Consider the following 16,220-nt stretch of genomic DNA (forward strand, 5'->3'; position numbering starts at 1 on the left):
TAGGTTTTGACCCAACAAACTTGATGAGTCTCAATGTCTCCCAAGGGCCCATGTGAGCAGCAGGCCAAGTTAGTTGCAAAATATATAGATGGGTCACTTGTGCAAATGATACTAAATCCTGAGCCCCGCTGCCAGAGAATCTGACAGCTTTCAGGGGGCCTTTACGTTTTCCCAGGCAATGATGATTCCTAGCTGCACTGAGGAATCACTGCTGGGGACATCTGGTAGAGATGCCCTCAGGACAGCAGGAAATTAAAGTCTGAGGCTCCAGAGAGACCCGAAATGAAGATGGCCTTTTGTTGGAGTTTCTGAGTGGAGAAGTGGTATCTGAAAGAATAGAAGTAAATAAGGTCACCCAGGTAGAGTGTAGCACGTAAGAAGAGAAGGAACACCACCAACATTTAAGAGATGAGCTCAGGAAGAAGACCAGTAAAGCATCTGATTAGCATCATTATTTCCAGTTGCCATGTCTTAAGTGCCTCCTTCCCGGTGCTCGGGGCTTTACTTACACTGTCTCTTTCAGTCTTCACAATGGCTGATGGAGACAAGGACTATCAACCCCTTGATGGGTGATGGAACCAAGCCTTAGAAGGATGTTCAGTGACTTATTCAAGGCCGCACACAGAAAATATTTACTAAGTGACTATTAAATCCAGCTCTACCTCAAGACCTTATTCTCTCCATATACCATGCTGCCTCTTTGAAAAAGAACCAGAAGCCATAAAAGGAGAACAGAAAAACACAGATCTGTGAAAATGAATGGAAAGAAGTTTCAAGAAGCAAGACATGATCGGCTGGCTCAAATACAGTAGAGTGATTGTGTGGGTACAACAGAAAGCTGGGCCCAGCAGGAAAAGTTTTGGTGAATTGGGGGACTATCCAATGGCAGGAAAACAAAAATTATAGCCTCCTGTCAAAGGATGCATGGAGGACAGAGACGTGGCTTCCCCTCAGAAGCTTAGGTGTAAAGAGGCAGCGAGCAGTAGTGAGAAGAGACAGAGTTGAAAGACAGTTGCATTGAAGCTGGATGAGCGTGAGGATGTTTAACACCGAAGCACAGGAACCCTACGCACAGGCAGGGGGGAGATGCAGAAGGGGTGGGGGCTGCCTGATTGTTGAGGTCTTGCTGAAGAGGAGACTTAGGATCTTGGATGAGTTCCCTTCTCTCGGGCCTGTGCTCATCCCAGATGGCCAACTGGTGTCTGCTCTTCTAGCAATTGCCAGCTAGCCTCCACCGAGTGCCTCCTGAGCCAGGCGGCCCAGTGGCAACCTTGGCAGATTCTAGGGAGATTTCCAGCTGCCCATCTCCACCTCTCCTCTCCAGAAGAAATGAACCTCTTCAGTGTGGGGGCCAAGGCCCCGTGACTCACTGCTGCTCACCCGTACCCCCTAACTCCCCATTCAGCCAGGCTGCCTGGCTGTTTGGAAGTCAGCTTTTCACTTCTCCCAGGTGGACTAGATGGAAAGAGTAACCACCTTGTCCCCCTGTCTGTCTTGCCAGTCAATCATTGGGACCACACACCCCAGCATCGTGGACTGCGTGCTGAAGTTGCTATGCACGATGCACTTGGAAGTCCAGTATGAAGGTAAGGGAGATGGCCGGGTCTGCTCCAGATGGCCGAAGGTGGCCATGAGAACTGGGCAGACTGGCTCTGAGACGTTTTCTCCTATTCACAAAGAGCCTTATTGAGTGTCTGAGACAGCCTCGGCAGACGGAAGGTGCTGCCTTGGTACTGATGGGAGAGTTATACAGAAAATGACAGTCATGTTCTGCACTAGGAATCAGCCACATGCTCTTGCAGTTGTTAAAATCTTCCTGGGTCCAGGGCTGGCTCTGGTTCCCGGACTTACGTGGCACATCCCCTCCAGTAGAAATCACCCTGAGGACTGTTCTTCTAAGAAACTAGATTGAATAATGGTAGTATTAATAGGTTTTTATTTATTGGGGTCACCTATGCACCAGCCACTTCCCATGCATCATTCCATTTAATTCTCAAAATAACCACAAGAGTATAGATTCTGGCACATATTAGATATTCAAATGTTCAAATGAATGAATGGTGGGGTTTGGCATTTTTATATTTTTCAAGCTAAAGCACTGAAGCACAGAGAGATGAAAGATGCTGTTATACACGTTTATACAGCTAACCAGATTCAAACCAGAGCTGTCTGACTCCAAAGCCTGTGGTTTTAAAATGTAGCACATGGCAGGTGTTTATAGGATATTATTTTTCTTCCCTGCTCCTACAATGGTTCAGAAAAGGGAGATTCTGTTTTCAACAGAAGAAATCAAAGAGGATTCTCTGAGAAGGTGGTATATGAGCTGAGCCTTCAAGATGGGAAGGATTAGGGAAGGTAGAAAGGGGAGAAGAGCATTCTGGAAAGGAGCCTGGTGTAAAGGCCTAGACACAGGGAAGTACAAGATGTGTCTAGGGAATGGCAGGGAGGCCATTTGGTGGAGGTTTGGTAGAGGTCTCACTCCAGGAAGACCTAGGAAGGTAGGCCAGGACCAGATCGTGGAGTTCCTAGAATGCCAGGTGGCATCGCGAGCCAGCCCTGCAGGGAGACTAGAGGCTGGAGGCCAGCTGGAAGGCCTTTGTTCAGACAGCAAAATGGACTGTGCTGATCTAGCTGGGCACAGAGGCCCCGGCAAGAAAGAGGAGGGGGACTGGGGACCACCTAGGTGTGGAGAATAAAATGGTACATGAGAGGGAATGGGCCTGACCAAGGAGGCCAGGGCAGGGAGGCCCGCCAGACAGTAAGAGCTACCTGTGTCCAGGAGGACAGGCTGAACCTCCAGGTCCAGGAAGCCTGGGGGTTGGGGCAGAAAGGGTATTCAGGCACTGGGGTTAAGGTATGCACGTGACATCCTGGGGTTCGCTCCCAACCTAGATTATTTTTTCAGAAGCAGTGTTGAAATTGAATGTCTGTCTTATCTTGCCTTCAGCAGCACTGTCTACTTTGTATTTGTTTGACCCCTGCAGGGATACTTGGGCGCCTATGTTGATTAGCAGTGCCATGTTGGAATTGGTTCCAGCTGGAGCAGAGTCTCCTAGCTGGGGAGGAGTCACCGGTGAGGGAGTGGAGTGGTGGAGGCACCTAGGTCAAGGTCAGGCGCAGTAGAGAGTTGTAGCTGGCACTGGAGCAAGGGGGTGAGCTGGCGGTAGAATCATGTCAGGAGACTTAATCATACAACCCGGAGAAGACTAGATTGTGTGGCTCTGTGACCTCCCTCCCCTTGCCCCACCTCCACGTGGCCAAGTGACCACTCCCACTCATCTATCACTTCCCAGCTTAAGCTTTCTTCACTGAGGCCTTTCCAGACCTGTCTTCAACCCTATCCAAACGTCAGCCTGCTTCCTTTTTCCCACCTGGCACCCCTCTCCCCTCCAGCACCTCCCTCCCTTGGAGCAGTTATCTCCAGAATATACTGCCCTTTACATAGACAGTGAACAGTTTTCTTGTAGCTCACATCGCTTGCTCCTAATACCCTCAGCACAGTCCCCAGTGTAGGTTAGGTCCTGGGTACGTGTCTGCTGAGTAGATGAGAGAGGGAGTCCTCCCATGCACACTGTATTAGCGAGCAGTTTCAGGCCTGGGATGGGGTCTGATTCATCTCTTTCTCCAGCTTAGGGGCTGGCAAAAAAGGGTGGTAGGCACTATAAGTTTGTTGAATAAATTTATCGAAAAAATGGCTTAGCTTCAGTTTTTCCAATAAAGCCCTCCAGAGCTGAACTGGCCTAGCTTCTTCCTATATTGTACCCCATCTTGAGTCCCTGTTTTTATTACATAACAACCTACTCTGTCAGAGGCCGCAGGGACCTGAAGCTCTGGACTGCCTTCTTGGTTTGATGTCTGCTGGTGTGATAACAGCGAAACTGTGCACCTCAAAATAATTTCAGATAAGCCAGACTCATAACAGGGTACAAGAAACGTCTGTTGAATGAAACAATTATTCTTCCTTTTTTTGTTTTTTTACCAGGCGCCTTCAAAACTGTCTTTGTGTCCCTGGGAATTCAGAGCTTGCATGTGCATTGATTGTCCACTAGGGGGAACTCTTTCACAAGATGGGTGGAGCGGAAGTTAAGGGCAAGAATACAATTCTCTGGAGAAGGAAATGGCAACCCACTCCAGTATTATTGCCTGGAGAATCCCCATGGACAGAGGATCCTGGCGGGCTACAGTCCATGGGGTCGCAAAGAGTCCAACACGACTTAAACGACTTAGCAGGCAGGCATACAGTTCTCAGTTTCCACAGCAACTCCACCAAGGGCAGGGGCGGGAAGGTCTGACGGTCCTTAGATGGGGCCCTAACAGCAGTGACTTGGATAGAACGACCAGAGATTAATTTCTCTGAGTTTGAGGACACCAAATTGCATGGCCAAGGTGGAGCACTCCCCACCACCAACCCCCGCGCCCCAGGATGACAGCAACATCAGGGGACACAGATGATATGGCTGAAGGGACTAACCTTTGTAAGGGTAGGGTTGGTTTAAAAAAAAAAAAAAAAGTATTGATTGAACACCTGTGGGGTGCCAAGTACTATCCCAAGCCCTGGGGTTTTGTTTGTCTTTGTTTGTATTGGAGGAGAAAAAGGAATAGTTTGGAAGGAGGAAGGTATGGAGGCTGTGCTCTCTACCCTGCGTGCTGTATGGCGGACTGTGGAGGTAGGGGGAGGACATCCTTCCCTGAGGAGGCTCCACGGGAAGAGGGCTCTCAGGGAGAGTCCCACTGAGAACAGGTGACGAGGCTCAGAGGGCCTGGTGACCCTTGCCGTTTGCCATGGGTGTTTGCGATGGAGGAGCCAGGGGATGACTTCACCTCCTTTTACACTGAGAACCCCACCTTCCCACCTCCAAGCCTACCAACCTGCCTGGCAGGTCACCCACCTTCTCTCTTCTCTTTCCCTTTCCAGCCGAGTGTCCCTGGTCCTGTCACAGGCCTGCCCCGCCTTCTTCTGCTTGTTCTCTGAAGCACATTCCCTCAGACTTCTCTTCTGAAGCTGCCCCCTCCCTTTTTCTCTGACAGTTCATCTCCATTCACATGTAGACATGCTCTGTAGATGGCAATTATTCATCAATAAAGCAGATAAAGTTTTTAAATATTTTAAAAAATAGGCTGCATATCACCCATCTTCAAAATGAGTCCCTCCTTGCTAACCTATGGATTAGACAATATGTAAAAGACATAATCCCCCCACCAAAATAAGATTAATTTATCCTGTTTAGGAATGCACAGTTCCAAGTTCCTTGACTTCAAGTTCCCCTCCAGCTCCATTTTTCCATTTGCTTCCTACATGATCTCACAGTCGCTTTTGACCCAGTTGGTCAAAAAACAACTCACTCTCTTCTCTCAGCTTCTGTGATACAACTTTGAGTTTTCCTCCTGCGATCTCGTTTCGCCAAGTCTCCTTTGCTGGTTTTTACTATTTCTCTTACTAGACTGTTGGGTCAGCCTATGTCCCACCTCTTTAGCAACACCTTCTCCCTGTGTGGTTTTGCCTGTTGCTGTTTAGTCTCAGTCATGTCTGACTCTTTGCAACCCCATAGACTGCAGCATGCCACGCTTCCCTGTTCTTCACTATCTCCCAGAGTTTGCTCAAACTCATGTTCATTGAGTCAGTGATGCCATCCAACCATCTCATCCTCTGTTGCCCCCTTCTCCTCCTGCTCTCTGTCTTTCCCAGCATCAAGTTCTTTTCCAATGAGTCAGGTCTTCACATCAGGTGGCCAAAATATTAGAGCTTCAGCTTCAGTATCAGTCCTGCCAATGAATATTCAGGGTTGATTTGCTTTAGGATTGACTGGTTTGATCTCCTTGCTGTCCAAGGGACTCTCAAGAATCTTCCCCAGCACAACAGTTTGAAAGCATCAATTCTTTGGTGCTCAGCCTTCTTAATGGTCCAACTCTCACACCTATACATGACTACTGGAAAAACCTAGCTTTGACTAGATGGACCTTTGTCAGCAAAGTGATTTTGTCTAGTCCCATGGCTTTACACGCCACATGTATATGTTATGTATTCAGCTACCAAGTCTGTACGTCTGGCCTGATCTCTCCTCTGAAATCTCCATGAATGTCTAATAACATCTGAAATGTATAGCCAAAACAGAACTCTTGATTTTTGTTGTAGGAGAATGAGAGAATGATCATATCCTAGGTCTGTGGAGAATCCCTGGGACAGGGCACCAAGTGAGAGTCCTTGGCTTCTCCCAGGAAAGAATTCAAGAGTGAGTCAAAGTAAAGTGAAAGCAGAGATTTGAATTCCATAGGCAGAATATAGTCAGACTCAGAAAGTTTGAGCCTCCCTTGGGTGCAGGAGGGGTTAGTTTTTATGGGCTGGGTCATTTCATAGGCTATTAAGTGGGAGGATTATTTATTTGAGGGAAGGAGTGAGGATTTCTAGCAATTGGGCCACCACCCATTTTTTGACCTTTTAAGGTCAGCCTTGGAGCTGTCATGGGGCCTGTGGGTGTATTATTTAGCATGTGCTAATGTATTACAAAGGACAGAAATGGTATGGACCTAACAGAAGCAGAAGATATTAAGAAAAGGTGGCAAGAATACACAGAAGAACTGTACAAAAAGATCTCCATGACCAAGATAATCACGATGGTATGATCACTCACCTACAGCCGGACATCCTGGAATGTGAAGTCAAGTGGGCCTTAGAAAGCATCACTATAAACAAAGCTAGTGGAGGTGATGGAATTCCAGCTGAGCTATTTCAAATCCTGAAAGATGATGCTGTGAAAGTGCTACACTCGATATGCCAGCAAATTTGGAAAACTCAGCAGTGGCCCCAGGACTGGAAAAGGTCAGTTTTCATTCCAATCCCAAAGAAAGGCAATGCAAAGAATGCTCAAACTACCGCACAATTGCACTCATCTCACATGCTAGTAAAGTAATGCTCAACATTCTCCAAGCCAGGCTTTAGCAATAGGTGAACCATGAACTTCCAGATGTTCAAGCTGGTTTTAGAAAAGGCAGAGGAACCAGAGATCAAATTGCCAACATCCGCTGGATCATCGAAAAGCAAGAGAGTTCCAGAAAAACATCTATTTCTGCTTTATTGACTATGCCAAAGCCTTTAACTGTGTGGATCATAATAAACTGTGGAAAATTCTTCAAGAGATGGAAATACCAGACCTGCCTCTTAAGAAACCTATACGCAGGTCAGGAAGCAACAGTTAGAACTGGAAATGGAACAATAGACTGGTTCCAAATAGGAAAAGGAGTATGTCAAGGCTGTATCTTGTCACCCTGCTTATTTAACTTATATGCAGAGTACATCATGAGAAACGCTGGGCTGGAAGAAACACAAGCTGGAATCAAGACTGCCAGGAGAAATATCAATAAGCTCAGATATGCAGATGACACCACCCTTATGGCAGAAAGTGAAGAGGAACTAAAAAGCCTCTTGATGAAAGTGAAAGAGGAGAGTGAAAAAGTTGGCTTAAAGCTCAACATTCAGAAAACGAAGATCATGGCACCTAGTCCCATCACTTCATAGGAAATAGATGGGGAAACAGTGGAAACGGTGTCAGACTTTATTTTTTGGGGCTCCAAAATCACTGCAGATAGTGATTGCAGCCATGAAATTAAAAGACGCTTACTCCTTGGAAGGGAAGTTATGACCAACCCAGACAGCATGTTGAAAAGCAGAGAGACGTTATTTTGCCAACAAAGGTCCATCTAGTCAAGGCTATGGTTTTTCCAGTGGTCATGTATGGATGTGAGAGTTGGACTGTGAAGAAACCTGAACGCCGAAGAATTGATGCTTTTGAACTGTGGTGTTGGAGAAGACTCTTGAGAGTCCCTTGGACTGCAAGGAGATCCAACCAGTCCATTCTAAAGGAGATCAGTCCTAGGTGTTCTTTGGAAGGAATGATGCTAAAGCTGAAACTCCAGTACTTTGGCCAACTCATGTGAAGAGTTGACTTATTGGAAAAGACTCTGATGCTGGGAGGGATTGGGGGCAGGAGGAGAAGGGGACAACAGAGGATGAGATGGCTGGAGGGCATCACCGACTTGATATACGTGAGTTTGAGTGAACTCCGGGAGTTGGTGATGGACAGGGAGGCCTGGCGTGCTGCGATTCATGGGGTCGCAAAGAGTCGGACACGACTGAGCGACTGAACTGAACTGAACTGAATGTATTACAATGAGTGTATAATAAAGCTCAAAGTCTATTGGAAGTTGAATCTTTCACCATCTTGGGCCTAGTAGAGTCTAACCAGCTCTTGTCGAATCCTGTTTTTCTCAACATCCATGTCATCCTTTAAAAGTTGTGCCCTGCCCTCTTCCCTCCTGTCTTATTTCCTTCCCCAAACTTGTTCTTTCTCCTGTTTTCAGTAAAAGCTACCACCACCAACCCAATTGCTCAAGAAAAAGTATAGGACTGATACCAGATGACCAACTTTCTCTCACCTCCCACCCATTCCATCCTTGTCAAGTCCTCAAGGCTCTGCCTCCACTTACCTTCTCTGTTCCCACTGTGATCACCTAGGCTAACCCACCATCCTGTTGATAGCTTATGGTGAATGGTGTCAGATTTGTGATCACTAAAGAAGAAAATTTCACTTTGGGACCAGGGACCAGGATTGATCACTCAAAAGGTTTTTGTGAAGTAGAGTTTTATTAAAGTGAGAAAGGGACAGACAAAGCTTCTGATGTCGACATCAGCAGGGGAGGGAGAGTGCCCCAATCCCTAGTCTTAGCAAGGAAATTATATACTTTTTAATTGGTTATTACAATAAAGCAAAAGAATGTCTCAAGGTTGTAAAAACCTTACTAGACCCACTCCCATAATATACATTTTAAGATAATAGGATTAGTCAGAAGGTGTTACGGAAGGAGAAACATGTCCTCAAGCAGGGCATTATTGTTATATAATCCTTACTAAGGAATGTAGGAAAAAACTTTTGTCCTTTCCTCCTCCTTGAGAATTCCAGACCCCTATCTCCTCCTTGAGAGCCCCAGACCCCTTTCTCCTCCTTGGGGACCCTGGACTTCTCAATCTGCCTAGGAATTGACTCTCTCATTCCCCCTTTTCTTTTAGGAGAATTATGTTGCCAAGGGAAAGGAGCGTCATTTCGTTCCATAACTACTTCCTTCCATCCCTAAATTGTTGAGGCAACATATTCTCCTAACCCTCATATTGAGAGTCTCTGATCCAGGGGCCCCAAGTAATAGTTGGAGGTGGCTGCGGCACTCACAGGAGCCTGGACAACCGTTTGTAACTTAAAAGCTTTCAGACAGTTAGAAACAAACTGTTTTGCAGTTACAGATATAAGGCAAAATAGTCATTAAGCCAAGTTAAAACTTAATTAAAATCAAAAGTCACATTATGTCCATAGTTAAGGTACAACATGTTATACCAGTCCCTCTTAGGACTGTTAGATGTCAGCAGATCAAGAGGCATGACATATGACTGTTGTTGGTGAAGGCATCTTCAGAGTTGGAGGAAGTCCTTTCCTTGAAGTGGAGAAACCCACACAGGAAGCCTGCCACTGATGAAGAGGGGAGTGCTCCGCAGACCCAGCAGTTAGACCGACCGTGGGACGCAGCATAGGAGTGAGCCCAGGACAGGAAGGCATTATCTTGAGGATCAAACGGCAGACCCAGGATTTTTGGAGTCAGCAGAAGCAGGCGGACATAGATTATCAGGCCCATTTGAAAAGTACAAAGCCAGACCATAGCAAGTAAAGACATAAAATGACATCATTTAGTTCTGGCCAGGGTGCCACCTCTTAACTCGAGTGTGATGTACCCACAAATCAATTCCTGGCACTTTGACTGCTGTGGGAAAAGAAAGAATAACCTGGCAAGGGCCTTCCCAGAGGGGCTCGAGGGATTGGCCCCCAGATCCCAATGTTTTTATCAGGGCCTCAGTTCCTGGCTCAAAGAGAGGCTTGCTTGACTCAGAGACTGGGTCAGGAGTCACCTCCCAGAGTTCCATTAATGCCTGTTGAAAAGCTGAGAGCTGAGTTACATAATTAGCTAATTCCAAGGCTTAAGGGTCTATAACAATGTCTGTGCGTAAGAAAGGTCTTCCATAAATATATTCAAAGGGGGACAGTTCCTCCTTTTGGGGAGCAGTTCAAGCCCTCATTAAAGCTATGGGTAGAACTTTAAGCCAATTGTCCTGCATCGCTTGAGTTAATTTGCGCAGATGTCTCTTAATAATGTCATTAGCTTTTTCAACCTTTCCTGAGGATTGGGGTCTCCAGAAACAGTGTAAGTAATATTCTATTCCTAGAGCTTTTGACACCCCCTGAGTTACAGCAGCTTTAAAGGCTGAGCCACTGTCACTCTGAAGGCTCTGCGGCAGCCCAAACCTGGGAAAAATTTCATGGATTAAAATTCATATAACCTCCTTAGCCTGTTCACTATGACAGGGAAAAGCCTCGATCCATCCAGTAAGCAAGAATCCACCCAAACCTGTAAGTAAGAATACCCATTAGCTTTTGGCATATAAGTAAAACCAATTTCCTAGTCCTCTCCAGGATATTTTCCACTTCCACTTCGTCCTCTCCAGGATATTTTCCACCCAGATTTTGCTAGCTTTTCAGTGTTTGAGTTATTTTTCTGACAAACCTCACATCTTTTGATAATGTTCTTTAAAGTTTTCATTACACTTCCACCTTCAAACAAACGAGAAGCCATCTGGTAAGTACTCTCAACACCTAAATGAAAACTCTGGTATAAACCCTTAAGAATTTTCCATTGAGCATTTTCAGGAATTATTAATCATCCATCCTTGGACTGTAACCATCCTTTATCGGTAATCTTTGCTCCTCTTTTCTCATATCTTTTAAATTCTTCCTTAGTATATTGTGGTTTTTCCTGTTCCACAGGACCTGTTCAGATCAAAGGCGTCTGCAGTGAGGCGGTTTCACAAAGCACCGCCTTTCTGGCTTGACAGTCAGTCAGCTGATTACCTTAGGCTGCTTTACTCCCATCCCTGCTGTGCCCTTTTCAATGGATAACAGCTACTTCTTTAGAACAATATATACCATTAAAAGTCTCTCAATTTCTCTGAAATGCTTAATAGGTTCTCCTGTTGCCATTTTAAACTGTCTTTCTTTCCATATTGCAGCATGAGCCTGTGAAGTCAAATAAGCATACCTAGAATCAGTGTAGATATTTACTTGCTGCCCTTTGCTTAACTCTAGAGCTCGGGTCAGAGCCACAAGCTCTGCTAGCTGAGCACTCATTTCCTGGGGGAGAGATTTTGCTTCTAAAACCTGTTCAGCCATCACCATGGCATAACCTGCTTTACACTTCCCATCCCAGACAAAAGAACTGCCATCTGTAAATATTTCCATGTCAGGATTGTCTAATGGGGTATCCATCAGATCCTCCTGAGCTGCATAGTTTAAAGTTAGAAATTGGGAACAATCATGATCAGGTGTTTCATTTTCTTTCTCAGGGAGGAAAGTGGCAGGATTTAAGTTTCCACAAACTTTAAGCTTAGTTATTGGTCCTTCTAACAGCGATGACTGATATTTAAAAAGCCTACTGTCTGTCATCCAAGTATTAACCTTAGAGTTTAAGATTCCACTCACATCATGAGAAGTCAGTACAGTAAGATTTCACCCACTGATTATTTTGAGAGCTTCAAGTGTTAATAAAGCAGTTGCCGTGATTATACTTAGTGTGGCCACCCAGGTGACACTACATCTAATTCTCTGCTCAGATATGCTATAGGTTGCTGGTGAGGCCCTTGGGGTTGTTTGGAACTCTAAATGGGTGGTCTGAATCTCAGTTTGGGCTTTTACTGAGACCAAGGCAACCCTTCCTGGGGGTGTTCCCTGACTTTCAATTTGCTCAGTTTGGAGCCTCGGGTATGGCGGCAAAGTAGGAGGACCAGAGGAAGCTGAAGGTTTCATATCCAAATCTATACCCTTAGGACATAAGTCCGCCATGTCTCGCAGAGAGAAGGGCAACATATATGCTACTTCTATCCATTTCCCTTCTTTTCTACAGAACAATTCAAATTGTAAAACAGTATTATAATTAAGAGACCCTCCAACCAGCCACCATTCACCATCCTCCAATGGATACCGTGGCCATTCAGTATCACAGAAGATCAGGCAAGTCTTTTTTAAACTCTGGGGATCAAACTTGTCCCAGTTTTTCAAGATACAGTTCAAAGGAGTGAGGCTGGAATTGTTAGCTACCATCTGTAAGAGAGAAAAAAAACGACCAGTGCATCTTTCTACCGGAGGTATCCCTCCCTGCTCTAGATGGGGGTATAGACAGACTTTACACCGAAGCTTTCCTTCCCTGGTCGGACTTAGTCTGTCCCTTACCAATGCAGGCACCATACTCGTCCCCCCTGGCTCTACCACCGAGATGGGGTGGAGCTGCGCCAGGGGTAGACCTGATAGCATCCCTGACTGACATCCCGTTCCTCACCATTAAAACCTTGCTTACCTCTGTTGCCACCTGGGGTGCAATCAGAGTGACCTTCCAGAATGCCTCCCAAGCTAAGGCTGCTGGGAGAAACATTCATCTCCTGAGTGCCTGTGCATGACCCTGAGTATATTCCTGACCACAATAAAACCGGTACAAACATAAAACCAACATGTTCCTTCCAAGCATCACCGCACCAGTATAAGTGATAGCAAAAGAGATGGTGAAGGGCTGGCCAGTGAGGAAAAAGTTATTTTTGTCCTTGAGTTATTAGAGTCAGTCCTTCCAGTTCATTCCAACAGATTCCACAGAAAGAATATCTAAGGAGTTGGGACAAAAGCCACTGAAGAGCCTCCTCTGGTCCACTAAGAGCTAGTGCTACCATAGGAAGACGCCCATTGCACTTTCAATCTGACCAGATCCTGCAGTTCCCAACCTGTGTCCTCAAAAACCTTATGATCACCAGCAGTGCTTCTATCCACATAGATCGGAGGCACAGCCATAACAAAGACTCACTTTTAGGTTGCTGGCCCCTGAGGCAGGCAGCCAAGAGAGAGACCTCTAGCCTGAGAGACATTCCTGGAGCTAGAGCTCTGCCTCACTCCCAAATGGGCTCTTGTAATTTTTGGCTCCTAGCAAGGCTAGGCGCTTCCATACATGGGGTTGTAAGTAAAAGTACATAGTAACAGCATGGATCACAAGTCCCTTGAAAGTCCTAATCCGACAGATTAGGTTAGCAGTTCTAATTCCCCAAGCAATTACGAAATGGTCAAAGAGACCAGGAAAAGGTGACTGCGAAAGGAAAGTTCGGTCCACAAGCTTCACCCATTTCTGGCAGCTCTCCTCACAGGGACCTTGGGTATCTCTTGGCATTGGCAGGTTGGATTAATCTCCCAACAGAGTTCTCCTTTCTGGGGCTGCCTTCAGTCATTAGGAGGCACCGCAAAACCACAGAGCAGGGCTCATCACTTGCTTTAAGCAGGGCGTGTCATTCGTTCACACAGGCACGCTGTAGAGTTAGTAAAGTAAAGCAGAAAATGTGTATACTGAGAAAGCAGAGAGTCTAGAGCTCTGAGTGTTCTTACCTTGTTCTGAAGATCCCGGATGAGTACCCAAGATGATGATTTACAGTGAATGGTGTCAGATTTGTGATCTCCAAAGAAGAAGATTTCACTTCGGGACCAGGGACCAGGCTTAATCACTCAAGAGCTTTTGTGTAGCAGAGTTTTATTAAAGTGAGAAAGGGACAGATAAAACTTCTGACACAGACATCAGAAGGGGACAGAGAGTGCCCCAATCCCTAGTCTTAGCAAGGAAATTATATACTTTTTAATTGGTTATTACAATAAAGCAAAAGAATGTCTCAAGGTTGTAAAGACCTTACTAGACCCACTCCCATAATATACATTTTAAGATAACAGGATTAGTCAGAAGGTTTTCCAGAAGGAGAAACATGTCCCCAAGCAGGATACATTATTGTTATATAATCCTTACTAAGGAATGTAGGAAAAAACTTTTGTCCTTTCCTCCTCCTTGAGAATTCCAGACCCCTATCTCCTCCTTGAGAGCCCCAGACCGTTTTCTCCTCCTCGAGGACCCTGTACTTCCTCTCAACCTGCCTAGGAATTTGCTCTGTCAATTCAGTTCAGTTCAGTTGCTCAGTCATGTCCGACTCTTTGCAACCCCATGGACTGCAGCATACCAGGCCTCCCTGTCCATCACCAACTCCCGTGATGCCATCCAACCATCTCATCCTCTGTTGTCCCCTTCTGCCTTCAATATTCCCAGCATCAGGGTCTTTTCCAATGAGTCATTTCTTCCCATCAGATGGCCAAAGTATTGGAGTTTCAGCTACAGATCAGTCCTTCCAATGAATATTCAGAACTGATTTCGTTTAGGATGGACTGTTTGGATCTCCTTGCAGTCCAAGGGAGTCTTCTCCAACACCACAGTTCAAAAGCATAAATTCTTTGGCACTCAGCTTTCTTTGTAGTCCAACTCTCACATCCAGACATGAATACTAGAAAAACCATAGCTTTGACCAGATGGACCTTTGTTGGCAAAGTAATGTCTCTGCTTTTTAATATGGTGTCTAGGTTGGTCATAACTTTTCTTCCAAGGAGCAAGCATCTTTTAACTTCATGGCTGCAGTCACCATCTGCAGTGATTTTGGAGGCCCTCAAAATAAATTCTCTCTGTTTCCATTGTTTCCCCACTATCTGCCATGAAGCAATGGGACCAGATGCCATGATCTTAGTTTTCTGAATGTTGACTTTTAAGCCAACTTTTTCATTCTCCTCTCTCACCTTCATCAGACGGCTCTTTAGTTCTTCACTTTCTGCATAATGGTGGTGTCATCTGTGTATCTGAGTTTATTGATATTTCTTTCAGCAATCTTGATTCCAGCTTGTGCTTCATCCAGCCCAGTGTTTCTCATGGTGTACTCTGCATATAAGTTAAATAAGCAGGGTGACAATATACAGCCTTGACATACTCCTTTCCCAATTTGGAACTAATCTGTTGTTCCTTGTCCAGTCCTAACTGTTGCTTCCTGGCCTGCATACAGATTTCTCAAGAGGCAGGTCAGGTGGTCTGGTATTCTCATTTCTTTAAGAATTTTCCACAGTTTGTTTTGATCCACACAGTCAAAGGCTTTGACAGTCAAAGGCTTTGGCATAGTCAATAAAGCATAAATAGATGTCTTCTGGAACTCTCTTGCTTTTTTGATGATGCAATAGATGTTGGCAATTTGACTTCTGGTTCCTCTGCCTTTTCTAAGTTCATTGTTCATGCACTGTTGAAGCCTGGCTTGGAGAATTTTGAGCATTACTTTACTAGCGTGTGAGATGAGTGCAATTGTGCGGTAGTTTGAGCATTCTTTGGCATTGCCTTTCTTTGGGATTGGAATGAAAACTGACCTTTTCCAGTCCTGTGGCCACTGCTGAGTTTTCCAAATTTGCTGGCATATTGAGTGCAACACCTTTACAGCATCATCTTTCAGGATTTGAAATAGCTCAACTGGAATTCCATCACCTGCACTAGCTTTGTTCATAGTGATTTTTCCTAAGGCCCACTTGACTTTGAATTCTAGGATGTCCGGCTCTAGGTGAGTGATCACACCATCATGACTATCTAGGTTTTGAAGATCTGTTAGTATCCCTTAGTATCTCTAATTTTCTTGAAGAGATCTTTAGTCTTTCACATTCTATTGTTTTCCTCTATTTCTTTGCACTGATCACAGAGGAAGGCTTTCTTATCTCTCCTTGCTATTCTTTGGGACTCTACATTCAAATGGATATATCTTTCCTTTTCTCCTTTGCCTTTCGCTTCTCTTCTTTTCTCAGCTATTTGTAAGGCCTCCTCAGACAACCATTTTGCCTTTTGCATTTCTTTTTCTTGGGGATGGTCTTGACCCCTGTCTCCTGTACGATGTCACGAACCTCTGTCCATAGTTCTTCAGGCACTCTGTCTATCAAATCTAATCCCTTGAATCTATTTCTCACTTTCACTGTATAATTGTAAGGGATTTGATTTAGGTCATACCTGAATGGTCTAGTGTTTTTCCCTACTTTCTGAAATTTAAGTCTGAATTTGGCAATAAGGAGTTTATGATCTGAGCCACAGTCAGCTCCCAGTTTTGTTTTTGCTGACTGTATAGAGTTTCTCCATCTTTGGCTGCAAAGAATATAATCAGTCTGATTTCGGCATTGACCATCTGGTGATCTTCATGTGTAGAGTCTTCTTGTGTTGTTGGAAGAGGGTGTTTGCTATGACCAGTGTGTTCTCTTGGCAGAACTCTG

General features: G+C 45.2%; 1 protein-coding gene across 6 annotated transcripts in view; it reads left to right on the top strand.

Moving 5' to 3' along the window:
* The window catches only part of ARMH1 (armadillo like helical domain containing 1), a 58,709-nt gene that overhangs the window by 27,673 nt on the left and 14,816 nt on the right, over positions 1 to 16,220 (top strand). For all 6 annotated transcript variants that reach the window (XM_042239994.1, XM_042239990.2, XM_042240001.2 and 3 more), the window contains one exon: positions 1,502 to 1,586. In XM_042239994.1, coding sequence (XP_042095928.1) covers positions 1,502 to 1,586 — 85 coding nt within the window. The remainder of the gene's footprint in view (positions 1 to 1,501; positions 1,587 to 16,220) is intronic.

The sequence above is a fragment of the Ovis aries genome, chromosome 1 (genome assembly GCF_016772045.2).
Source record: "Ovis aries strain OAR_USU_Benz2616 breed Rambouillet chromosome 1, ARS-UI_Ramb_v3.0, whole genome shotgun sequence".
NCBI lineage: Eukaryota > Metazoa > Chordata > Mammalia > Artiodactyla > Bovidae > Ovis > Ovis aries.